The 26904-nt window shown below is 41.8% G+C and overlaps 1 protein-coding gene across 1 annotated transcript in view; it reads left to right on the plus strand.

The window, feature by feature from the left end:
• Window positions 1–1182: 1182 nt before the first annotated feature.
• The window catches only part of usta (uronyl 2-sulfotransferase a), a 396647-nt gene continuing 370925 nt past the window's right edge, over window positions 1183–26904 (plus strand). The window contains exon 1 of the mRNA XM_039747559.1: window positions 1183–1798. Coding sequence (XP_039603493.1) covers window positions 1573–1798 — 226 coding nt within the window. The 5' untranslated portion in view covers window positions 1183–1572. The remainder of the gene's footprint in view (window positions 1799–26904) is intronic.

Genomic DNA, 26904 nt, shown 5'->3' on the forward strand with positions numbered 1-26904 from the left:
CCTCGCAGTTAGGAGACCTGAGTTCGCTTCCCGGGTCCTCCCTGTGTGGAGTTTGCATGTTCTCCTCGTGTCTGCGTGGGTTTCCTCCCACAGTCCAAAGACATGATCCTAAATTGTCCCTAGTGTGTGTGTGTGTGTGCACGCCCTGCAGTGGGCTGATGCCCTGCCCGGGGTTTGTTTCCTGCCTTGGGATTGGCTCCAGCAGACCCCTGTGACCCTGTAGTTAGGATATAGCGGGTTGGATAATGGATGGATGCATGAACTGTTTAAATAGCAATGGCAATTTAAAATATGTAACACAACAAAAACCTCAATATCTGGAAAATTTTACCGTTTTTTTAATACATTCCTACAAACGGTAAATATGTTTTTCTGCAATGACACAGTAAAGGTCTAATACATTATAAGAATATACTTAACTTAGATGGGATTTCCAGTTCAAATGCAGGTCTTAACTGGAGCAAAAACTTATCCATTGCAGCCCTTAATAGATCACGTGCCATGTTTACGAAGTCAGGGATAATGACAGGTGTAACAACATGCTGAAGGTGACAGAGTGAGTGCTGGAGAACAAGCCTGTGGCCTTGAGTTGCCAAGTAGTTTGTACTGATTGACTGTCTCCCTTCACCCGATTACATTCAAATTTACTTTTCCATTTCTGTATGGTCGCCATTTCCTTCTAAATTCCAAAGTCACGCGTGACTGTCTGTCTGTGTTGTATCCTACATTCGACTGACTTCCCACCTCACGCCAGATGCTGCTGCCTGGCACGTCTGATTTGGAATGAGCAGATACAGACAGCTCATGGTCGGTCGGTCGATCTGCCACCTGAATAGGGTGAATGTGAAATAACTCTGAATGAAATGCCTTGTAAGCCGCCTAATTCTCGGAATTAATTCAGAATGAAATTACGTTCGTCATATCCATCTGACTTTTGCAGCCAGATGTCTCGTGTATCAAAACGGAAAAAACTTAGAATCTCATCTCGACGTGCATTCATAGCCGATGAAAACAGCTAGTTACCAGTTATAATATGATGCGATGAGCGAGAGCCCCACGCGTTCTTTGAAGTTTATTTTCTTCAGGCAGACGTTTTAGTTTCCTTGCACACTCCAATGCTTACAAATTTGCCAAAGTGTCTGGGATTTTTTCGAGGCGCTGCCAGGTCGCGCAGGCGCCCCTGAGCCGCTAGATGTCGCTTCGCCGTTACAACGCGTGGCAGCCGCTTTGCTTTTTGTAGTGCAGCTGCTCAACGCTCGTTCACCGCCTAGCTCGACCGCCCGCCGGTAACTCGACACCACAGCTGAGGTTTAAAGTCAGTGCAGGATGGTTTCTTAACTGCCCTCTCCGAAATGCTCGAGCCTCACAAGGCACCCACGGAGGCTGACAGACTGCAGATAACAGGCTGAGAGGAGTGGCACAGGAGTCAGGGAAGACGACACGAAGAGCGCCCTTTCGTTCGCTCGCTGACAGTTAGACGCGCGATGTCGACTTTCAGATGAGCCAGCGCGAACTTTTCACTTTTCACAGGCTGATGGATGACCATTCACGGCGACTGCGTGTGAGCAGGAGATGATGAAGAATTACAACAACAGTAGCCGCCACATAAGTGCACCTCCGAACCACAGCAGAGATACGAAACCCCTCGGCGGCTGGCTTTCCTTGACCTTTTTGCGCTTCTCCCTGCACGACTATGGCTTCTGCATGGCCACCCTGCTATTCTTCTGTATGGGATCTCTGTGCTATCAGCTGAACGGTGGACCCCCTCAAATCCTGTTGGAAATCAGGCGCTATCTGGGTAAGAGGACTGTGTTCACATTTTTGTTTCTTTATTTATTTTTTGGTGTAAGCGCCACACGGAAGGTTTAAGAGGAGCAAGTCTCGTGGGCGCCTTTTCGGCAGGCGTGTAACAGCAGGCTTCGCTGCTCCTTTAAACTATTTTTTAACATCCCTTCGGCATTGTTGTGAACTTTCCAGACATTTCTTTAAAGTGGTCCACATAGTTGTGCTTTCGGGCAAACTTAAGACAAAAAAAGAAAGTTGGAAGCACACGGCAGCATCCTCTGGAGGGACAGCTGTGCAGTTAAAGTACTGTTTGTGACGTACGGGCGCGTAAGAAATGTGGGCGACGTGGGCGCGCGGTATAGGCGTCGCGCAGCTGCACGTAACGGGAGCGCGCGGTATCGCGTTTACCGCGGTATTGTCGGCACTCACCTGTTTAAGTGGTCGGTGTTCTGTCAATTTGTGCTGCCTTGTCGAAAAATGCTACACACGCAAAATATTTACACGTTTAAAAGTGAAAACACCAAAATGAACATAATATTTTTACGGTATTACTCACCATCAGCCAAGTTTTTTTGGTAAGGTTGCACAATGCAATCATGCTTGGCTTACTATCAGAACAATGCTGGACAAAAACACATAGATTAAATTGGCAAAGGCATTGGATTGAGGCGTTGTTGATGTTTCCCCTAATGGCTTAAGTGCCAAATAATAATTTTAGTAGGGTCCGTTTCATTACATTTTATTGATTTATTTAAGAAACATATTTGACTGTTGTTTTAGAATGCATGTGTACTGCGCATGTGCAGAGGCATATTTTGATAGGTTGTGTGGTTTGACAGAACACCAGCAAGCATCCACAGTAAATGAAGCCTCAGTAGTGTCAGGTTGCGGCCTGTGTTGTTATTCTTTACCTTGTTATGAGTCTGATGGGCTGCACAAGATGATCAGTATTAGTTGGTGGTGATACATTTCTGTCAAGTTAATCTGTGTTAATTCTTTTTGCTTTGCATTGGTTTTTATGCCTTATCTTTTTGTCTTCATAAGAATTACTTATAAATGTTTTGAAATACAATATAATACAACTTTTGTTTATATAGTGCTCTTCACTATGTGCAATACAGAGTGCAGTGAACAAATTATCAGGGAAAATATAGATTATGATAAATATAGAAATCAGTTTTTTTTTCTGCTGTTCCTGACTCACTAGCCTTGTTTCCATTAACCTCCTTTAATGCACATGTTGAAATTGTGAAACAAAAAAATGGTAATGGAAAGACGTGAATTTTGAAAAAATTCAAAATTCGCAAAAAAGTTTAAATGCTCACTTGAGGTGGTTTTTCAGGTGATACAAAAAAACAATAATTTGCAAATGCAATGGAAACACTTTTTCACATTTAGGTCATGTGACGTGGCATACATTTTCAAATACCTGTGCAAATGTAAAGTTGCAAAAACAACAGGATCATATTGATTACCAGGTGACCCAGCACAAATGTCCCTGATCATTAATCTGTCATCAACGACCACCTGCAGAACAACAGATGTCCAGCCTTTCCTTTTAGTATAATCCAGGCACCCGTCACTTGGTGCACAAATAGGGATATGTCAGCCGTTGATTACACTGTACACCTGAGGTATTTTGTGTGCCTTGTAAGTGCACTGTGAAATCTGCCATGACTCTTTTCACATTTGGTAATGTGATGTATTGCCTCATTACAGGGTAGTCCAGATCTAATTATGGAATTTTCATTACGCTATAACTTATTAAGTTTATTACATAGAGAATTCACAACTGAATGGAGGACAAGTGAGACATTACATGAAAAATCAGTGAATAAATTCAATGTAAGTCCATTTTCGTTTATTACAAGATATTTTTAACAATTTTTTTGGCTTGCATTGTTTTCCTGCATTGCATTAAACGTTGCATAATTAGATCTGGACCTCCCTATAGTTTGGAGCATATGGCCTAACACACCCCATATACACACCTGTGAAAAGTGGTTTTGCTCACACCAAAAATCTCAGCAACAACCCTATACTCTTCACAGATAGCCAGTTTATAAAGCGCCATGGCTATGCACTTCTCAGTTGGGACTGGCTCGCTATTGTATGCTACAGCAGGGGACACATAATTCCATGAATGTTGAGCTGCTTATCCTAAAATCCTTGGTAAAATCACTGCAGACAGTTTAAAAAAAATCCCTAATACATTGCCTCGGCCAAGTATAAGGAGTCTCCCTTCTCCTTATTGTATTCACTCACTCCGTTGCCTTTGATTAAAAACAAACACGGCAATTGTAGACGTAATTGAACTAACAGAACCAACACCCATCATTTCAGGGATAAAAACAAACTTTATTCACATAAATTCACTCAGTGGAAACGCAGACAATTCGCATGTGTGTTTTGTTGACATTGCAGAAGTATCGCTTTTATTTTGCGCATAACTGTAATGGAAATGCATCTAGATGTGATATAAAGTTCGACTCATCTTGATGTCTAGGTATGCAAGATGTTTAGGTTTTTTGGAGTTCCCTAATATTTTGTTCCTTTGGACTCAAAAAACTAATTTTTTAGGCCATTTCTGGACCATATTTTGTGCTGGTAACTGTGCCCTTAGAATTTCACATGCCCCATATTAAAACATGGCATATTTCTCAGTCCATTGACAGAGCAATGTGCAAGTCACTGTAAAGTGTATGTACTTCAGTACATTAAAAATAACTAATACTCTCAATTCTATTCAAAATGGGCAATATCAGACCAATCAGATATTCTATATTTATGAAGCAAACGTGTCAGTTTAGAATACAATTTTATGTGGCAAATGAATATATATCATGAATCTGAAGAAAGAACATTGAGTTGAAAAATACTGAACTTATCCTTTAAGAACTAGGAACTGTTTAGGTGAGATATCAAGGGTCTCGTTTCCTTTGATATGACTACCCACTTACGCTCATTTAACAAAGAAATTCAGAAAGAACTTAAATTTCTTAAAAAAATATGTACAGTACAGGCCAAAAGTTTGGACACACCTCCTCATTCAATGTGTTTTCTTTATTTTCATGACCATTTACATTGGTAGATTCTCACTGAAGGCATCAAAACTATGAATGAACACACGTGGAGTTATGCACTTAACAAAAAAAGGTGAAATAACTGAAAACATGTTTTATATTCTAGTTTCTTCAAAATAGCCACCCTTTGCTCTGATTACTGCTTTGCACACTCTTGGCATTCTCTCGATGAGCTTCAACAGGTAGTCACCTGAAATGGTTTTCACTTCACAGGTGTGCCTTATCAGGGTTATTTAGTGGAATTTCTTTCTTTATCAATGGGGTTGGGACCAGCAGTTGTGTTGTGCAGAAGTCAGGTTAGTTGGACGATCATTTATTTTTCAACAGGACAATGACCCCAAACACACCTCCAGGCTGTGTAAGGGCTATTTGACCAAGAAGGAGAGTGATGGAGTGCTGCGACAGATGACCTGGCCTCCACAGTCACCGGACCTGAACCCAGTCGAGATGGTTTGGGGGGAGCTGGACCGCAGAGTGAGGGCAAAGGGGCCAACAAGTGCTAAACACCTCTGGGAACTCCTTTAAGACTGTTGGAAAACCATTTCAGGTGACTACCTGTTGAAGTTCATCGAGAGAATGCCAAGAGTGTGCAAAGCAGTAATCAGAGCAAAGGGTCGCTATTTTGAAGAAACTAGAATATAAAACATGTTTTCAGTTATTTCACCTTTTTTGTTAAGTACATAACTCCACATGTGTTCATTCATAGTTTTGATGCCTTCAGTGAGAATCTACCAATGTAAATGGTCATGAAAATAAAGAAAACACATTGAATGAGGAGATGCGTCCAAACTTTTGGCCTGTACTGTATTTGGTTCTGAGAAAAACAATCTGATATGCCAAGCATATTGTTCTATTTCCCATGGAGGATAAAGGGATATTATTTAGCTTATCATTACCAAAAAATAAAAAGAAGCCAAAAAAGAGTAAGTGTGCCAGGTAATTTATGCAAGCATAGGGCTGCTTGCGTATCATTCAGCACCATAAGTAAAATGTGATCTGAGTGCCTGCGTATGGCTTTCTAATTTAATTGTGTTATCCTTTATTCAAGCAGCATCAAAGTGGTTATAGATACCATTGGAACACAGCAGTGAAAGTGAAAGTGCATAAGATGTTGTTTAAAGTACAGAAGTAGTATAATATTTTATTATATGAGTGGCTTTGAAGACTGTATTTCTTGATACGTTTTTTTATAGTTGTCATGTGTATGAGAAGTATACACCTGTTTTATAATAATAATGATACATTTTATTTATACAGAGTCTTTCACATGCTCAAAATATTTGTATACAGTATTTTAAAACCACAATACCCAGAATCCAACCACTCTAATAATCCCACTTTTCCCAATAGTGGCTGTTCCATATTCTTTCAGGTAGAATCTGGCCACCTTATATACAGTATAATTAAAATGAAGTTCTTTGTTTTAATAATCTTTGTTTATCATGGTGTTGGGAGTGTGGTAGTGTGTTGCATTTTGTTTTGACTTGAAAGTTTGAATTTCACTGGACTCTGTATGTGTGACTTGTGGCAGATGACCGGAGATCTTGCCCCACTGGGATGCTTGGAACAGGGAAGGGCAATATATTCCACTGAATGCAAGGGGGCAGCCTCCCTGGATTCCATCAGGGCCACGGATACGGAGCTGGGAAGCTCAGCCCTGTGGGGGTTCGTGGCCACCACCAGGGGGTGCTTGGATGGTTCCTGAGCCAAAGACAACAGCACTTCAGCCACACTAGGAAGTGCTGCCGGAAGACCATCACGGAGCACCTGGACTACATCTGGGGCGGGATAAAAGGTGCCACCTCACTCCATTCGGGGAGCCAGAGTCGGGTGGCAATATACGGAGCTTGCAAGAGCGAAGTGGAGGCGGAAGAAAGGACAGAGCGGTACTGTGGTGATCTGTGCACTGTGTGTGTTGTGTTGAGAAAAATAAACGGTGTGTATTTTGGACATTTGGAGTCCCTGTCTGTCTGTGTTGAGGCTGATCTTTCACAGACTGTATGATTGCTATTAGTGCTAGTTCATTGGCACAGCTGTTAATTTGTGAACGAGGCATACTTGCCCATACTTTTGTAATCTGTGCTCTGCCACGTTTCTGTGGATTAACTAATTTAAGTCACTTGCAGGCTAGTACAGTAAAAGCATAATAAGTAATAGCAAAGAGAGTGAAACATGCTGACACTGATTGCAACTTATTCACTGTTTCTTCCCATTCAGGGTTCCTACGAGAACAAATCTGATGAACACTCTTTATTGTCACAAACTTTATATCAGTAATTGAGCACACTGATCACAATTTTCTTTAAGCTAGAAAAACTTAGTAAAGAATAATGGTCCTCAATTAGTCAAAGTAAATATACTTTTCTAGGTGTTCTTTTGGTTCATCCTATTTTCCTGTCATGTTTGCAGTCAACACAGACTATGTCATATTCTCAGCAAATCTTATAGTTTGGCCTCCATGCCCATTAGCTAGAAATCCATTGCTGGACTGCTTTTTTTTTAATCAAACCATTCAGTGCCAGAGCCCTTTAGAAAGATCGATTGATATTGGGTCCTGTGTTCTGGAGGAGTGCAGTCAGCTGTGGGTGGGATTCTTAATACAATAAGGAGCATCATTCATATTGTTCAGCAAAGGTGTGGTAGATCAAAATTATCTTTGGTAAATGTAGGATAGTAAATGAAAAAGACAACACAAAATTTATTAACCATTTTGTTCAACAACAATGCAATTGATTTATTCAAGTCAAGTTTTTTTGTTTGCCATCTTCAACGTTATGACTATATACCTCCATTGTAAGCAGTGTTTGCTATGTATTTATCTCTCATGTTGTCGGTGACTAACAGCTTACGCTTCTGCTATTCTCTGGAAACCTTTTTCTGTGTTAAAGCTGGATCTGTGGGGCAAAAGTCATATGAGCAAGTGTATGTGATACTATATTGGGTATAAGCACAAAAAAGAGATTGTGTATCACCATACCCAAGAGTGTATTATTTTGATAGGATGAATGCACATCACACCTATAAAGTTTCTCTTTGAAATATCTGAGCTGCTCTTCTTGAAAAGCTCTGTTTATTTTTAACTGCCTGAGGTGTTCTCCATCACTGCCCTGTCTCTGTCAGGTTACTACAAAGTCCAGTGTACCTGGGTGGGCTTAATTGGTGCCACATGTTTGATTCCACCAAATGAAAATATCTTTATATACTTGCATTTTGGAATTAGCTGCCTGTTTTGCCTGTCATGTTATACTGGACTTATGCTGTTAAATCTAGCTGAAGGATAACTTGTGATGTGCACAAGTCAGGTATCACTGTTCTCACCTACCAAAACAGTAGCTTTCAATTTTTCCCATGCCACATTAAAATTTTTGTGTTTATACAGCATGGGCACGGGAGTTCCTAAATTCAAGTTGTACCCACTATTTTTTTTTTTTTTAGGATCAAATTTTCTATCTCTGTAAAGAAATGTCATTAAACTGATATTAATATTATGTTCACATGCTATGGAAGATTTTAAAGTTGTTATTTGTGCCATCACATCACATTGTTCCGTGCAAAATGCTTTTTCTAGTTTTGGGGGAAAGGTGAAGTTGCCATTTGATTTACTGTTGAATTGTAGTTTTGTGATTTTTTTCTTTAAAATAAAAAGAAAGATAAACACATGAGAAGAGTACTACGTCACTCCACATAGAACAAATGTAAAAGGCAGTTTATGGTGGAGCTGGGTGTTAGTTTGTTCTTTTATGATAATGAAATGAAGCAAGAGGCCAGGGGATGATTTCATTTGAAAAAAATGGGTTATTTATGCAATTGATAGCTACTTTTTGGAAAGGTATTCGTGTGTAGATCCCCACTGGGGAGTGTGTATTTTACAAATATCTTATATATCATTTTTATTGGAGATTAAATGGTATTGCACTGTGGTTACAATTAAAGAGCCTTAATCTTTGCTGTACGTCTTGTTGACCTGTTAGTGGGAGATGATTTTGGAGATCAGCATATAGGAAAAATAATTTGTTTTCTATGTGTAAGGTTATGTCACAGTGCGAGTGTTTATATGATGTTACAGCTAGTATAGTCAAAGATCCAGATAATTACCAGTGTAAAGCTGTATATCCAAGTGACCTGAAAGAATATTAAAAAAATGGTACAATTGTTAGGTGCTGTTGTAGCACCGGGGTGAGAATACACACAGCACGGTGTTATGGCACAGGCTCTCCTTTGGGCAAGAGCAGGTAGGAGGTCTTCTCCATAATGCACTGCTTCGTAGAATGTAGCTGACAGCAGACACCCTAAATGGAATGGAGGTCTGGCTGAGCCCATGATGAAGCCAATATTATTTTAAGTAGATAGATACATCAGGAAAAGAGATTACAAAAAATAGCCAGAATGTCATACATGGAGACGATATGGGTATACAGTAATCCCTCGCTATATCGCGCTTCGACTTTTGCGGCTTCACTCTATCGCATTTTAAATGTAAGCATATCTAAATATATATCACGGATTTTTCGCTGGTTCACGGATTTCTGCGGACAATGGGTCTTTTAATTTATGGTACATGCTTGTTCAGTTTGTTTGCCCTGTTGATTTCATACAAGGGACGCTATTGGCGGATGGCTTAGAAGCTACCCAATCAGAGCATGTATTACATATTAACTAAAACTCCTCAATGATATACAGATACAGTGGTGTGAAAAACTATTTGCCCCCTTCCTGTTTTCTTATTCTTTTGCATGTTTGTCACACAAAATGTTTCTGATCATCAAACACATTTAACCATTAGTCAAATATAACACAAGTAAACACAAAATGCAGTTTTTAAATGATGGTTTTTATTATTTAGGGAGAAAAAAAATCCAAACCTACATGGCCCTGTGTGAAGAAGTAATTGCCCCCTTGTTAAAAAATAACCTAACTGTGGTGTATCGTATGGTAGAGTGGCCAGAAGGAAGCCACTCCTTAGTAAAAGGCACATGGCAGCCCGCCTGGAGTTTGCCAAAAGGCACCTGAAGGACTCTCAGATCATGAGAAACAAAATTCTCTGGTCTGATGAAACAATGATTGAGCTCTTTGGTGTGAATGCTAGGCGTCACGTTTGGAGGAAACCAGGCACCGCTCATCACCAGGCCAATACCATCCCTTACAGTGAAGCATGGTGGTGGCAGCATCATGCTCTGGGGATGTTTTTCAGCTGCAGGAACTGGGAGACTAGTCAGGATAAAGGGAAAGATGACTGCAGCAATGTACAGAGACATCCTGGATAAAAACCTGCTCCAGAGCGCTCTTGACCTCAGACTGGGGCGACGGTTTATCTTTCAGCAGGACAACAACCCTAAGCACACAGCCAAGATATCAAAGGAGTGGCTTCAGGACAACTCTGTGAATGTCCTTGAGTGGCCCAGCCAGAGCCCAGACTTGAATCCGATTGAACATCTCTGGAGAGATCTTAAAATGGCTGTGCACCGACGCTTCCCATCCAACTTGATGGAGCTTGAGAGGTGCTGCAAATATAACACAAGTAAACACAAAATGCAGTTTTTAAATGATGGTTTTTATTATTTAGGGAGAAAAAAAATCCAAACCTACATGGCCCTGTGTGAAAAAGTAATTGCCCCCTTGTTAAAAAATAACCTAACTGTGGTGTATCACACCTGAGTTCAATTTCCGTAGCCACCCCTAGGCCTGATTACTGCCACACCTGTTCCAACCAAGAAATCACTTAAATAGGAGCTGCCTGACACAGAGAAGTAGACCAAAAGCACCTCAAAAGCTAGACATCATGCCAAGATCCAAAGAAATTCAGGAACAAATGAGAACAGAAGTAATTGAGATCTATCAGTCTGGTAAAGGTTATAAAGCCATTTCTAAAGCTTTGGGACTCCAGCGAACCACAGTGAGAGCAATTATCCACAAATGGCAAAAACATGGAACAGTGGTGAACCATTCCAGGAGTGGCGGCCGACCAAAATTACCCCAAGAGCGCAGAGACGACTCATCCGAGAGGTCACAAAAGACCCCAGGACAACGTCTAAAGAACTGCAGGCCTCACTTGCCTCAAGTAAGGTCAGTGTTCACGACTCCACCATAAGAAAGAGACTGGGCAAAAACGGCCTGCATGGCAGATTTCCAAGACGCAAACCACTGTTAAGCAAAAAGAACATTAGGGCTCGTCTCAATTTTGCTAAGAAACATCTCAATGATTGCCAAGACTTTTGGGAAAATACCTTGTGGACTGATGAGACAAAAGTTGAACTTTTTGGGGGCAAATGTCCCGTTACATCTGGCATAAAAGGAACACAGCATTTCAGAAAAAGAACATCATACCAACAGTAAAATATGGTGGTGGTAGTGTGATAGTCTGGGGTTGTTTTGCTGCTTCAGGACCTGGAAGGCTTGCTGTGATAGATGGAACCATGAATTCTACTGTCTATCAAAAAATCCTGAAGGAGAATGTCCGGCCATCTGTTCGTCAACTCAAGCTGAAGCAATCTTGGGTGCTGCAACAGGACAATGACCCAAAACACACCAGGAAATCCACCTCTGAATGGCTGAAGAGAAACAAAATGAAGACTTTGGAGTGGCCTAGTCCTGACCTGAATCCAATTGAGATGCTATGGCATGACCTTAAAAAGTCGGTTCATGCTAGAAAACTCTCAAATAAAGCTGAATTACAACAATTCTGCAAAGATGAGTGGGCCAAAATTCCTCCAGAGCTGTAAAAGACTCATTGCAAGTTATCGCAAATGCTTGATTGCAGTTATTGCTGCTAAGGGTGGCCCAACCAGTTATTAGGTTCAGGGGGCAATTACTTTTTCACACAGGGCCATGTAGGTTTGGATTTTTTCTCCCTAAATAATAAAAGCCATCATTTAAAACTGCATTTTGTGTTTACTTGTGTTATATTTGACTAATGGTTAAATGTGTTTGATGATCAGAAACATTTTGTGTGACAAACATGCAAAAGAATAAGAAATCAGGAAGGGGGCAAATAGTTTTTCACACCACTGTATGCTTCCCGTGCGCTGCTTGATTGTTTGCTTGTCTCTGCCCTCTCTCACCCTCTCTAACATTCTCTGCGCCTGACGGAGGGGGTGTGAGCAGAGGGGCTGTTTGCCCAGAGGATACGGACGCTCCTCTACAAGATGCCGCTTTATTGCGGTGCTTCAGCATACTTAAAAGCACAAAAGCACACGTATTGATTTTTTGATTGTTTGCTTTAATCTGCTCTCTCTCTCTCTCTCTCTCTCTCTCTGACGTTCTCTGTGCCTGACAGAGGAGGTGTGAGCAGAGGAGCTGTTTGCACAGTGGCTGTTTGCTTAGAAGATACTGACGCTCCTCTGAAAAATGTCGCTTTATTGCGGTGCTTTGGCATACTTAAAAGCACACGTATTGATTTTTTGATTGTTTGCTTTTCTTCTGCTCTCTCTCTCTCTCTCTCTCTCTCTCTCTCTCTGAAATTCTCTACTCCTGATGCGGGCACTCCTTTGAAGAGAAGATATATTTGCATTCTTTTTATTGTGAGAAAGAACTGTCATCTCTGTCTTGTCATGGAGCACAGTTTAAACTTTTGATTAAAGGGTGTTATTTCATGTCTAGAGGGCTCTCATAATGTTAACAGTGTGGGAGAGTTTATAAGGGCTTAAAATATATAAAAATAACCTTACAAACATATGGTTTCTACTTCGCGGATTTTCATCTATCGCGGGGGGTTCTGGAACGCAACCTCCGCGATCGAGGAGGGATTACTGTAAAAGAAATTCACGCAACACACTTAAAAAGGTTTGGGGCAGTCACCTGTATATTATTCCTGGCTGCAAAAGAGTAATTGATAAATACAGAGATGTTCACTATATCGAGTCCAAAACAGAACTGATGAAGGTTTGTCAAGATGGCGGCTTTAAGGGCTAGGACAGGATGTGATGTTCTTCATTAGTCAGCCAGAACCGAAAGTGATATTCTTCTAGGCGCTGGAACTGGAAGTGATATTCTTCTAGGCGCTGGAACCGGAAGTGACGTCATTTGTTTTAAATCATACAGGTTTTCCCATGGCTGGTCTGTAGAGATAACAGGAGAAGATTTAGTGCACCCCGCCACCCCCTGGCCTGGTGTGGAATTACCTTTGCTTGGTCTATACAACGTCTTCCTAGTCGCATGTCTATGACAGGGCAAATGCTTTCAAAAGCAGAACCCAAAGACAGGTAGCAGCAACAAAAAGAAGGGCAAAGTCACTAGACAAAGCTCAGAAGATTTCCAAGAACAGAGTGAGGGTCAAAAAATCCAAAGAACTAACAAAAACTCCCAAATTGAGGAAGTGGGGATTGCAAAGGCAAGAATGGAAGTGTTCAAGCAAAGTCACTACATTAGACTTCACTTTTTAGGGCTCCAGTCCTTCCATCATGTGACTAACTGACTAGCTGCTTTTCCAAGCAAAAGACCCACACAGAAGGGGCCATGGGCAAAGGGTACATAAATAGAAGGGCTCGGGGAGGAGTCCTGCCTATTCTTTACATTTTACTGTATTTTCAAACAAACGTGTTGCTTGCATTGTTAAAGCTAGTCTGTGTCAGAGCGCCATTTAATTTGGATCGATTGGCAGTTACTTATCTGCGGTTCCATTCTACCATAACAGTATACCACGTTGATGCTGCACATTTCAAAGACATGCACAGTGGGAAAACCTATGATTTAATAGCCACACTTATTCTGAAAGTATTATATTGTCACTCCTGGGTTCACCTTCTCTTCTCATATTCACAACTGTGCACATTAGTCTCTTTTCCCTCTCACAAGCACACAAAGAAGAATTTGTGAATGTCTTTTGTTGAAGGAAAACATTCGTCACCTAGTCATAAATTTTAGATTCTAGCACCAAAGAAGCGTAAATAATTAGTTTCAAGTTATTTTAAAAATCCGATTGATCAATGTGACATATATATGACATGGCCGTTCCCTACATTTTAAATTCTTGAGGTGTGCCATTGTGTACTGCATTAGAAGCCTAACTAAGGGAGTTGCTCATCTATTTAAACAAATTGTTGGCTTGGTATGTGCTGTTTCTTGTGTGTTGATAAGCAGGGTTCTTATAGTTACTAAATTATTAAGCTGTAAAACAGGATTAAGCAAGTCCCCTCCTACAAATTAACTTTTTTTCTCTAAGCAAGTCTCTTAGAGAAAAATCACCAGCAATCCTTTAGTAGGATTATGGAAGCAAGTACCTCTTTCACAATTTATTGGCAGATTTTAGGATGAAAGTCTTAGCTCAATTATAGATATAGATACAGTGCATCTGGAAAGTATTCACAGCGCATCACTTTTTCCACATTTTGTTATGTTACAGCCTTATTCCAAAATGGATTAAATTCATTTTTTTCCTCAGAATTCTACACACAACACCCCATAATGACAACGTGAAAAAAGTTTACTTGAGATTTTTGCAAATTTATTAAAAATAAAAAAATTGAGAAAGCACATGTACATAAGTATTCACAGCCTTTGCCATGAAGCTCAAAATTGAGCTCAGGTGTATCCTGTTTCTCCTGATCATCCTTGAGATGTTTCTGCAGCTTAATTGGAGTCCACCTGTGGTAAATTCAGTTGATTGGACATGATTTGGAAAGGCACACACCTGTCTATATAAGGTCCCACAGTTGACAGTTCATGTCAGAGCACAAACCAAGCATAAAGTCAAAGGAATTTTCTGTAGACCTCCGAGACAGGATTGCCTCGAGGCACAAATCTGGGGAAGGTTACAGAAAATTTCTGCTGCTTTGAAGGTCCCAATGTGCACAGTGTCCTCCATCATCCGTAAGTGGAAGAAGTTCGAAACCACCAGGACTCTTCCTAGAGCTGGCCGATCATCTAAACTGAGCAATCGGGGGAGAAGGGCCTTAGTCATGGAGGTGACCAAGAACCCGATGGTCACTCTGTCAGAGTTCCAGAGGTCCTCGGTGGAGAGAGGAGAACCTTCCAGAAGGACAACCATCTCTGCAGCAATCCACCAATCAGGCCTGTATGGTAGAGTGGCCAGAAGAAAGCCACTCCTTAGTAAAAGGCACATGGCAGCCCGCCTGGAGTTTGCCAAAAGGCACCTGAAGGACTCTCAGATCATGAGAAACAAAATTCTCTGGTCTGATGAAACAATGATTGAGCTCTTTGGTGTGAATGCTAGGCGTCACGTTTGAGGAAACCAGGCACCGCTCATCACCAGGCCAATACCATCCCTTACAGTGAAGCATGGTGGTGGCAGCATCATGCTCTGGGGATGTTTTTCAGCTGCAGGAACTGGGAGACTAGTCAGGATAAAGGGAAAGATGACTGCAGCAATGTACAGAGACATCCTGGATAAAAACCTGCTCCAGAGCGCTCTTGACCTCAGACTGGGGCGACGGTTTATCTTTCAGCAGGACAACAACCCTAAGCACACAGCCAAGATATCAAAGGAGTGGCTTCAGGACAACTCTGTGAATGTCCTTGAGTGGCCCAGCCAGAGCCCAGACTTGAATCCGATTGAACATCTCTGGAGAGATCTTAAAATGGCTGTGCACCGACGCTTCCCATCCAACTTGATGGAGCTTGAGAGGTGCTGCAAATATAACACAAGTAAACACAAAATGCAGTTTTTAAATGATGGTTTTTATTATTTAGGGAGAAAAAAAATCCAAACCTACATGGCCCTGTGTGAAAAAGTAATTGCCCCCTTGTTAAAAAATAACCTAACTGTGGTGTATCACACCTGAGTTCAATTTCCGTAGCCACCCCTAGGCCTGATTACTGCCACACCTGTTCCAACCAAGAAATCACTTAAATAGGAGCTGCCTGACACAGAGAAGTAGACCAAAAGCACCTCAAAAGCTAGACATCATGCCAAGATCCAAAGAAATTCAGGAACAAATGAGAACAGAAGTAATTGAGATCTATCAGTCTGGTAAAGGTTATAAAGCCATTTCTAAAGCTTTGGGACTCCAGCGAACCACAGTGAGAGCAATTATCCACAAATGGCAAAAACATGGAACAGTGGTGAACCATTCCAGGAGTGGCCGGCCGACCAAAATTACCCCAAGAGCGCAGAGACGACTCATCCGAGAGGTCACAAAAGACCCCAGGACAACGTCTAAAGAACTGCAGGCCTCACTTGCCTCAATTAAGGTCAGTGTTCACGACTCCACCATAAGAAAGAGACTGGGCAAAACGGCCTGCATGGCAGATTTCCAAGACGCAAACCACTGTTAAGCAAAAAGAACATTAGGGCTCGTCTCAATTTTGCTAAGAAACATCTCAATGATTGCCAAGACTTTTGGGAAAATACCTTGTGGACTGATGAGACAAAAGTTGAACTTTTTGGGGGCAAATGTCCCGTTACATCTGGCATAAAAGGAACACAGCATTTCAGAAAAAGAACATCATACCAACAGTAAAATATGGTGGTGGTAGTGTGATAGTCTGGGGTTGTTTTGCTGCTTCAGGACCTGGAAGGCTTGCTGTGATAGATGGAACCATGAATTCTACTGTCTATCAAAAAATCCTGAAGGAGAATGTCCGGCCATCTGTTCGTCAACTCAAGCTGAAGCAATCTTGGGTGCTGCAACAGGACAATGACCCAAAACACACCAGGAAATCCACCTCTGAATGGCTGAAGAGAAACAAAATGAAGACTTTGGAGTGGCCTAGTCCTGACCTGAATCCAATTGAGATGCTATGGCATGACCTTAAAAAGTCGGTTCATGCTAGAAAACTCTCAAATAAAGCTGAATTACAACAATTCTGCAAAGATGAGTGGGCCAAAATTCCTCCAGAGCGCTGTAAAAGACTCATTGCAAGTTATCGCAAATGCTTGATTGCAGTTATTGCTGCTAAGGGTGGCCCAACCAGTTATTAGGTTCAGGGGCAATTACTTTTTCACACAGGGCCATGTAGGTTTGGATTTTTTCTCCCTAAATAATAAAAGCCATCATTTAAAACTGCATTTTGTGTTTACTTGTGTTATATTTGACTAATGGTTAAATGTGTTTGATGATCAGAAACATTTTGTGTGACAAACATGCAAAAGAATAAGAAATCAGGAAGGGGGCAAATAGTTTTTCACACCACTGTATGCTTCCCGTGCGCTGCTTGATTGTTTGCTTGTCTCTGCCCCTCTCTCACCCTCTCTAACATTCTCTGCGCCTGACGGAGGGGGTGTGAGCAGAGGGGCTGTTTGCCCAGAGGATACGGACGCTCCTCTACAAGATTGCGCTTTATTGCGGTGCTTCGCATACTTAAAAGCACAAAAGCACACGTATTGATTTTTTGATTGTTTGCTTTAATCTGCTCTCTCTCTCTCTCTCTCTCTGACGTTCTCTGTGCCTGACAGAGGAGGTGTGAGCAGAGGAGCTGTTTGCACAGTGGCTGTTTGCTTAGAAGATACTGACGCTCCTCTGAAAAATGTCGCTTTATTGCGGTGCTTTGGCATACTTAAAAGCACACGTATTGATTTTTTGATTGTTTGCTTTTCTTTGCGAGCGCTCTCTCTCTCTCTCTCTCTCTCTCTCTCTCTCTCTCTCTCTCTCTCTCTCTGAAATTCTCTGCTCCTGATGCGGCACTCCTTTGAAGAGAAGATATATTTGCATTCTTTTTATTGTGAGAAAGAACTGTCATCTCTGTCTTGTCATGGAGCACAGTTTAAACTTTTGATTAAAGGGTGTTATTTCATGTCTAGAGGGCTCTAATAATGTTAACAGTGTGGGAGAGTTTATAAGGGCTTAAAATATATAAAAATAACCTTACAAACATATGGTTTCTACTTCGCGGATTTTCATCTATCGCGGGGGGTTCTGGAACGCAACCTCCGCGATCGAGGAGGGATTACTGTAAAAGAAATTCACGCAACACACTTAAAAAGGTTTGGGGCAGTCACCTGTATATTATTCCTGGCTGCAAAAGAGTAATTGATAAATACAGAGATGTTCACTATATCGAGTCCAAAACAGAACTGATGAAGGTTTGTCAAGATGGCGGCTTTAAGGGCTAGGACAGGATGTGATGTTCTTCATTAGTCAGCCAGAACCTGGAACTGGAAGTGATATTCTTCTAGGCGCCGGAACCGGAAGTGTCATCATTTGTTTTAAATCATACAGGTTTTCCCATGGCTGGTCTGTAGAGATAACAGGAGAAGAGTTAGTGCACCCCGCCACCCCCTGGCCTGGTGTCGAATTACCTTTGCTTGGTCTATACAACGGTCTTCCTAGTCGCATGTCTATGACAGGGCAAATGCTTTCAAAAGCAGAACCCAAAGACAGGTAGCAGCAACAAAAAGAAGGGCAAAGTCACTAGACAAAGCTCAGAAGATTTCCAAGAACAGAGTGAGGGTCAAAAAATCCAAAGAACTAACAAAAACTCCCAAATTGAGGAAGTGGGGATTGCAAAGGCAAGAATGGAAGTGTTCAAGCAAAGTCACTATATTAGACTTCACTTTTTAGGGCTCCAGTCCTTCCATCATGTGACTGACTGTAGCTGCTCAGTAAATTTTTCCAAGCAAAAGACCCACACAGAAGGGGCCATGGGTAAAGGGTACATAAATAGAAGGGCTCGGGGAGGAGTCCTGCCTATTCTTTACATTTTACTGTATTTTCAAACAAAACGTGTTGCTTGCATTGTTAAAGCTAGTCTGTGTCAGACAGCCATTTAATTTGGATCAATTGGCAGTTACTTATCTGCGGTTCCATTCTACCATAACAGTATACAACGTTGATGCTGCACATTTCAAAGACATGCACAGTGGGAAAACCTATGATTTAATAGCCACACTTATTCTGAAAGTATTATATTGTCACTCCTGGGTTCACCTTCTCTTCTCATATTCACAACTGTGCACATTAGTCTCTTTTCCCTCTCACAAGCTCACAAAGAAGAATTTGTGAATGTCTTTTGTTGAAGGAAAACATTCGTCACCTAGCCATAAATTTTAGATTCTAGCACCAAAGAAGCATAAATAATTAGTTTCAAGTTATTTTAAAAATCCGATTGATCAATGTGACATATATATGACATGGCCGTTCCCTACATTTTAAATTCTTGAGGTGTGCCATTGTGTACTGCATTAGAAGCCTTACTAAGGGAGTTGCCCATCTATTTAAACAAATTGTTGGCTTGATATGTGCTGTTTCTTGTGTGTTGATAAGCAGGGTTCTTATAGTTACTAAATTATTAAGCTGTAAAACAGGATTAAGCAAGTTCCCTCCTACAAATTAACTTTTTTTCTCTAAGCAAGTCTCTTAGAGAAAAATCACCAGCAATCCTTTAGTAGGATTATGGAAGCAAGTACCTCTTTCACAATTTATTGGCAGATCATTTAGGATGAAAGTCTTAGCTCAATTATAGATATAGATACAGTGCATCTGGAAAGTATTCACAGCGCATCACTTTTTCCACATTTTGTTATGTTACAGCCTTATTCCAAAATGGATTAAATTCATTTTTTTCCTCAGAATTCTACACACAACACCCCATAATGACAACGTGAAAAAAGTTTACTTGAGATTTTTGCAAATTTATTAAAAATAAAAAAATTGAGAAAGCACATGTACATAAGTATTCACAGCCTTTGCCATGAAGCTCAAAATTGAGCTCAGGTGTATCCTGTTTCCCTGATCATCCTTGAGATGTTTCTGCAGCTTAATTGGAGTCCACCTGTGGTAAATTCAGTTGATTGGACATGATTTGGAAAGGCACACACCTGTCTATATAAGGTCCCACAGTTGACAGTTCATGTCAGAGCACAAACCAAGCATAAAGTCAAAGGAATTTTCTGTAGACCTCCGAGACAGGATTGCCTCGAGGCACAAATCTGGGGAAGGTTACAGAAAATTTCTGCTGCTTTGAAGGTCCCAATGTGCACAGTGTCCTCCATCATCCGTAAGTGGAAGAAGTTCAAACCACCAGGACTCTTCCTAGAGCTGGCCGATCATCTAAACTGAGCAATCGGGGGAGAAGGGCCTTAGTCATGGAGGTGACCAAGAACCCGATGGTCACTCTGTCAGAGTTCCAGAGGTCCTCGGTGGAGAGAGGAGAACCTTCCAGAAGGACAACCATCTCTGCAGCAATCCACCAATCAGGCCTGTATGGTAGAGTGGCCAGAAGAAAGCCACTCCTTAGTAAAAGGCACATGGCAGCCCGCCTGGAGTTTGCCAAAAGGCACCTGAAGGACTCTCAGATCATGAGAAACAAAATTCTCTGGTCTGATGAAACAATGATTGAGCTCTTTGGTGTGAATGCTAGGCGCCACGCTTGGAGGAAACCAGGCACGCTCATCACCAGGCCAATACCATCCCTTACAGTGAAGCATGGTGGTGGCAGCATCATGCTCTGGGGATGTTTTTCAGCTGCAGGAACTGGGAGACTAGTCAGGATAAAGGGAAAGATGACTGCAGCAATGTACAGAGACATCCTGGATAAAAACCTGCTCCAGAGCTCTTGACCTCAGACTGGGGCGACGGTTTATCTTTCAGCAGGACAACAACCCTAAGCACACAGCCAAGATATCAAAGGAGTGGCTTCAGGACAACTCTGTGAATGTCCTTGAGTGGCCCAGCCAGAGCCCAGACTTGAATCCGATTGAACATCTCTGGAGAGATCTTAAAATGGCTGTGCACCGGCGCTTCCCATCCAACTTGATGGAGCTTGAGAGGTGCTGCAAATATAACACAAGTAAACACAAAATGCAGTTTTTAAATGATGGTTTTTATTATTTAGGGAGAAAAAAAATCCAAACCTACATGGCCCTGTGTGAAAAAGTAATTGCCCCTTGTTAAAAAATAACCTAACTGTGGTGTATCACACCTGAGTTCAATTTCCGTAGCCACCCCTAGGCCTGATTACTGCCACACCTGTTCCAACCAAGAAATCACTTAAATAGGAGCTGCCTGACACAGAGAAGTAGACCAAAAGCACCTCAAAAGCTAGACATCATGCCAAGATCCAAAGAAATTCAGGAACAAATGAGAACAGAAGTAATTGAGATCTATCAGTCTGGTAAAGGTTATAAAGCCATTTCTAAAGCTTTGGGACTCCAGCGAACCACAGTGAGAGCAATTATCCACAAATGGCAAAAACATGGAACAGTGGTGAACCATTCCAGGAGTGGCGGCCGACCAAAATTACCCCAAGAGCGCAGAGGCGACTCATCCGAGAGGTCACAAAAGACCCCAGGACAACGTCTAAAGAACTGCAGGCCTCACTTGCCTCAATTAAGGTCAGTGTTCACGACTCCACCATAAGAAAGAGACTGGGCAAAACGGCCTGCATGGCAGATTTCCAAGGCGCAAACCACTGTTAAGCAAAAGAACATTAGGGCTCGTCTCAATTTTGCTAAGAAACATCTCAATGATTGCCAAGACTTTTGGGAAAATACCTTGTGGACTGATGAGACAAAAGTTGAACTTTTTGGGGGCAAATGTCCCGTTACATCTGGCATAAAAGGAACACAGCATTTCAGAAAAGAACATCATACCAACAGTAAAATATGGTGGTGGTAGTGTGATAGTCTGGGGTTGTTTTGCTGCTTCAGGACCTGGAAGGCTTGCTGTGATAGATGGAACCATGAATTCTACTGTCTATCAAAAAATCCTGAAGGAGAATGTCCGGCCATCTGTTCGTCAACTCAAGCTGAAGCAATCTTGGGTGCTGCAACAGGACAATGACCCAAAACACACCAGGAAATCCACCTCTGAATGGCTGAAGAGAAACAAAATGAAGACTTTGGAGTGGCCTAGTCCTGACCTGAATCCAATTGAGATGCTATGGCATGACCTTAAAAAGTCGGTTCATGCTAGAAAACTCTCAAATAAAGCTGAATTACAACAATTCTGCAAAGATGAGTGGGCCAAAATTCCTCCAGAGCGCTGTAAAAGACTCATTGCAAGTTATCGCAAATGCTTGATTGCAGTTATTGCTGCTAAGGGTGGCCCAACCAGTTATTAGGTTCAGGGGGCAATTACTTTTTCACACAGGGCCATGTAGGTTTGGATTTTTTTTTCTCCCTAAATAATAAAAGCCATCATTTAAAAACTGCATTTTGTGTTTACTTGTGTTATATTTGACTAATGGTTAAATGTGTTTGATGATCAGAAACATTTTGTGTGACAAACATGCAAAAGAATAAGAAATCAGGAAGGGGGCAAATAGTTTTTCACACCACTGTATGCTTCCCGTGCGCTGCTTGATTGTTTGCTTGTCTCTGCCCCTCTCTCACCCTCTCTAACATTCTCTGCGCCTGACGGAGGGGGTGTGAGCAGAGGGGCTGTTTGCCCAGAGGATACGGACGCTCCTCTACAAGATGCCGCTTTATTGCGGTGCTTCGGCATACTTAAAAGCACAAAAGCACACGTATTGATTTTTTGATTGTTTGCTTTAATCTGCTCTCTCTCTCTCTCTCTCTCTCTCTCGACGTTCTCTGTGCCTGACAGAGGAGGTGTGAGCAGAGGAGCTGTTTGCACAGTGGCTGTTTGCTTAGAAGATACTGGCGCTCCTCTGAAAATGTCGCTTTATTGCGGTGCTTCGGCAAACTTAAAAGCACACGAATTGATTTTTTGATTGTTTTCTTTTCTTTGCTCTCTCTCTCTCTCTCTCTCTCTCTCTCTCTCTCTCTCTGAAATTCTCTGCTCCTGATGCGGGCACTCCTTTGAAGAGAAGATATATTTGCATTCTTTTTATTGTGAGAAAGAACTGTCATCTCTGTCTTGTCATGGAGCACAGTTTAAACTTTTGATTAAAGGGTGTTATTTCATGTCTAGAGGGCTCTCATAATGTTAACAGTGTGGGAGAGTTTATAAGGGCTTAAAATATATAAAAATAACCTTACAAACATATGGTTTCTACTTCGCGGATTTTCATCTATCGCGGGGGTTCTGAGCATAACCTCCGCGATCGAGGAGGGATTACTGTAAAAGAAATTCACGCAACTTACTTAAAAGGTTTGGGGCAGTCACCTGTATATTATTCCTGGCTGCAAAAGAGTAATTGATAAATACAGAGATGTTCACTATATCGAGTCCAAAACAGAACTGATGAAGGTTTGTCAAGATGGCGGCTTTAAGGGCTAGGACAGGATGTGATGTTCTTCATTAGTCAGCCAGAACCGAAAGTGATATTCTTCTAGGCGCTGGAACTGGAAGTGATATTCTTCTAGGCTGGAACGGAAGTGACGTCATTTGTTTTAAATCATACAGGTTTTCCCATGGCTGGTCTGTAGAGATAACAGGAGAAGATTTAGTGCACCCGCCACCCCTGGCCTGGTGTGGAATTACCTTTGCTTGGTCTATACAACGTCTTCCTAGTCGCATGTCTATGACAGGGCAAATGCTTTCAAAAGCAGAACCCAAAGACAGGTAGCAGCAACAAAAAGAAGGGCAAAGTCACTAGACAAAGCTCAGAAGATTTCCAAGAACAGAGTGAGGGTCAAAAAATCCAAAGAACTAACAAAAACTCCCAAATTGAGGAAGTGGGGATTGCAAAGGCAAGAATGGAAGTGTTCAAGCAAAGTCACTACATTAGACTTCACTTTTTAGGGCTCCAGTCCTTCCATCATGTGACTGACTGACTAGCTGCTTTTCCAAGCAAAAGACCCACACAGAAGGGGCCATGGGCAAAGGGTACATAAATAGAAGGGCTCGGGGAGGAGTCCTGCCTATTCTTTACATTTTACTGTATTTTCAAACAAACGTGTTGCTTGCATTGTTAAAGCTAGTCTGTGTCAGAGCGCCATTTAATTTGGATCGATTGGCAGTTACTTATCTGCGGTTCCATTCTACCATAACAGTATACCACGTTGATGCTGCACATTTCAAAGACATGCACAGTGGGAAAACCTATGATTTAATAGCCACACTTATTCTGAAAGTATTATATTGTCACTCCTGGGTTCACCTTCTCTTCTCATATTCACAACTGTGCACATTAGTCTCTTTTCCCTCTCACAAGCACACAAAGAAGAATTTGTGAATGTCTTTTGTTGAAGGAAAACATTCGTCACCTAGTCATAAATTTTAGATTCTAGCACCAAAGAAGCGTAAATAATTAGTTTCAAGTTATTTTAAAAATCCGATTGATCAATGTGACATATATATGACATGGCCGTTCCCACATTTTAAATTCTTGAGGTGTGCCATTGTGTACTGCATTAGAAGCCTAACTAAGGGAGTTGCTCATCTATTTAAACAAATTGTTGGCTTGGTATGTGCTGTTTCTTGTGTGTTGATAAGCAGGGTTCTTATAGTTACTAAATTATTAAGCTGTAAAACAGGATTAAGCAAGTCCCCTCCTACAAATTAACTTTTTTTCTCTAAGCAAATCTCTTAGAGAAAAATCACCAGCAATCCTTTGGTAGGATTATGGAAGCAAGTACCTCTTTCACAATTTATTGGCAGATCATTTAGGATGAAAGTCTTAGCTCAATTATAGATATAGATACAGTGCATCTGGAAAGTATTCACAGCGCATCACTTTTTCCACATTTTGTTATGTTACAGCCTTATTCCAAAATGGATTAAATTCATTTTTTTCCTCAGAATTCTACACACAACACCCCATAATGACAACGTGAAAAAAGTTTACTTGAGATTTTTGCAAATTTATTAAAAATAAAAAAATTGAGAAAGCACATGTACATAAGTATTCACAGCCTTTGCCATGAAGCTCAAAATTGAGCTCAGGTGTATCCTGTTTCTCCTGATCATCCTTGAGATGTTTCTGCAGCTTTATTGGAGTCCACCTGTGGTAAATTCAGTTGATTGGACATGATTTGGAAAGGCACACACCTGTCTATATAAGGTCCCACAGTTGACAGTTCATGTCAGAGCACAAACCAAGCATAAAGTCAAAGGAATTTTCTGTAGACCTCCGAGACAGGATTGCCTCGAGGCACAAATCTGGGGAAGGTTACAGAAAATTTCTGCTGCTTTGAAGGTCCCAATGTGCACAGTGTCCTCCATCATCCGTAAGTGGAAGAAGTTCGAAACCACCAGGACTCTTCCTAGAGCTGGCCGATCATCTAAACTGAGCAATCGGGGGAGAAGGGCCTTAGTCATGGAGGTGACCAAGAACCCGATGGTCACTCTGTCAGAGTTCCAGAGGTCCTCGGTGGAGAGAGGAGAACCTTCCAGAAGGACAACCATCTCTGCAGCAATCCACCAATCAGGCCTGTATGGTAGAGTGGCCAGAAGAAAGCCACTCCTTAGTAAAAGGCACATGGCAGCCCGCCTGGAGTTTGCCAAAAGGCACCTGAAGGACTCTCAGATCATGAGAAACAAAATTCTCTGGTCTGATGAAACAATGATTGAGCTCTTTGGTGTGAATGCTAGGCGTCACGTTTGGAGGAAACCAGGCACCGCTCATCACCAGGCCAATACCATCCCTTACAGTGAAGCATGGTGGTGGCAGCATCATGCTCTGGGGATGTTTTTCAGCTGCAGGAACTGGGAGACTAGTCAGGATAAAGGGAAAGATGACTGCAGCAATGTACAGAGACATCCTGGATAAAACCTGCTCCAGAGCGCTCTTGACCTCAGACTGGGGCGACGGTTTATCTTTCAGCAGGACAACAACCCTAAGCACACAGCCAAGATATCAAAGGAGTGGCTTCAGGACAACTCTGTGAATGTCCTTGAGTGGCCCAGCCAGAGCCCAGACTTGAATCCGATTGAACATCTCTGGAGAGATCTTAAAATGGCTGTGCACCACGCTTCCCATCCAACTTGATGGAGCTTGAGAGGTGCTGCAAATATAACACAAGTAAACACAAAATGCAGTTTTTAAATGATGGTTTTTATTATTTAGGGAGAAAAAATCCAAACCTACATGGCCCTGTGTGAAAAAGTAATTGCCCCCTTGTTAAAAAATAACCTAACTGTGGTGTATCACACCTGAGTTCAATTTCCGTAGCCACCCCTAGGCCTGATTACTGCCACACCTGTTCCAACCAAGAAATCACTTAAATAGGAGCTGCCTGACACAGAGAAGTAGACCAAAAGCACCTCAAAAGCTAGACATCATGCCAAGATCCAAAGAAATTCAGGAACAAATGAGAACAGAAGTAATTGAGATCTATCAGTCTGGTAAAGGTTATAAAGCCATTTCTAAAGCTTTGGGACTCCAGCGAACCACAGTGAGAGCAATTATCCACAAATGGCAAAAACATGGAACAGTGGTGAACCATTCCAGGAGTGGCGGCCGACCAAAATTACCCCAAGAGCGCAGAGACGACTCATCCGAGAGGTCACAAAAGACCCCAGGACAACGTCTAAAGAACTGCAGGCCTCACTTGCCTCAATTAAGGTCAGTGTTCACGACTCCACCATAAGAAAGAGACTGGGCAAAAACGGCCTGCATGGCAGATTTCCAAGACGCAAACCACTGTTAAGCAAAAGAACATTAGGGCTCGTCTCAATTTTGCTAAGAAACATCTCAATGATTGCCAAGACTTTTGGGAAAATACCTTGTGGACTGATGAGACAAAAGTTGAACTTTTGGGGGCAAATGTCCCGTTACATCTGGCATAAAAGGAACACAGCATTTCAGAAAAAGAACATCATACCAACAGTAAAATATGGTGGTGGTAGTGTGATAGTCTGGGGTTGTTTTGCTGCTTCAGGACCTGGAAGGCTTGCTGTGATAGATGGAACCATGAATTCTACTGTCTATCAAAAAATCCTGAAGGAGAATGTCCGGCCATCTGTTCGTCAACTCAAGCTGAAGCAATCTTGGGTGCTGCAACAGGACAATGACCCAAAACACACCAGGAAATCCACCTCTGAATGGCTGAAGAGAAACAAAATGAAGACTTTGGAGTGGCCTAGTCCTGACCTGAATCCAATTGAGATGCTATGGCATGACCTTAAAAAGTCGGTTCATGCTAGAAAACTCTCAAATAAAGCTGAATTACAACAATTCTGCAAAGATGAGTGGGCCAAAATTCCTCCAGAGCGCTGTAAAAGACTCATTGCAAGTTATCGCAAATGCTTGATTGCAGTTATTGCTGCTAAGGGTGGCCCAACCAGTTATTAGGTTC

The sequence above is a fragment of the Polypterus senegalus genome, chromosome 3 (assembly GCF_016835505.1).
Source record: "Polypterus senegalus isolate Bchr_013 chromosome 3, ASM1683550v1, whole genome shotgun sequence".
In the NCBI taxonomy this organism is placed as follows: domain Eukaryota; kingdom Metazoa; phylum Chordata; class Cladistia; order Polypteriformes; family Polypteridae; genus Polypterus; species Polypterus senegalus.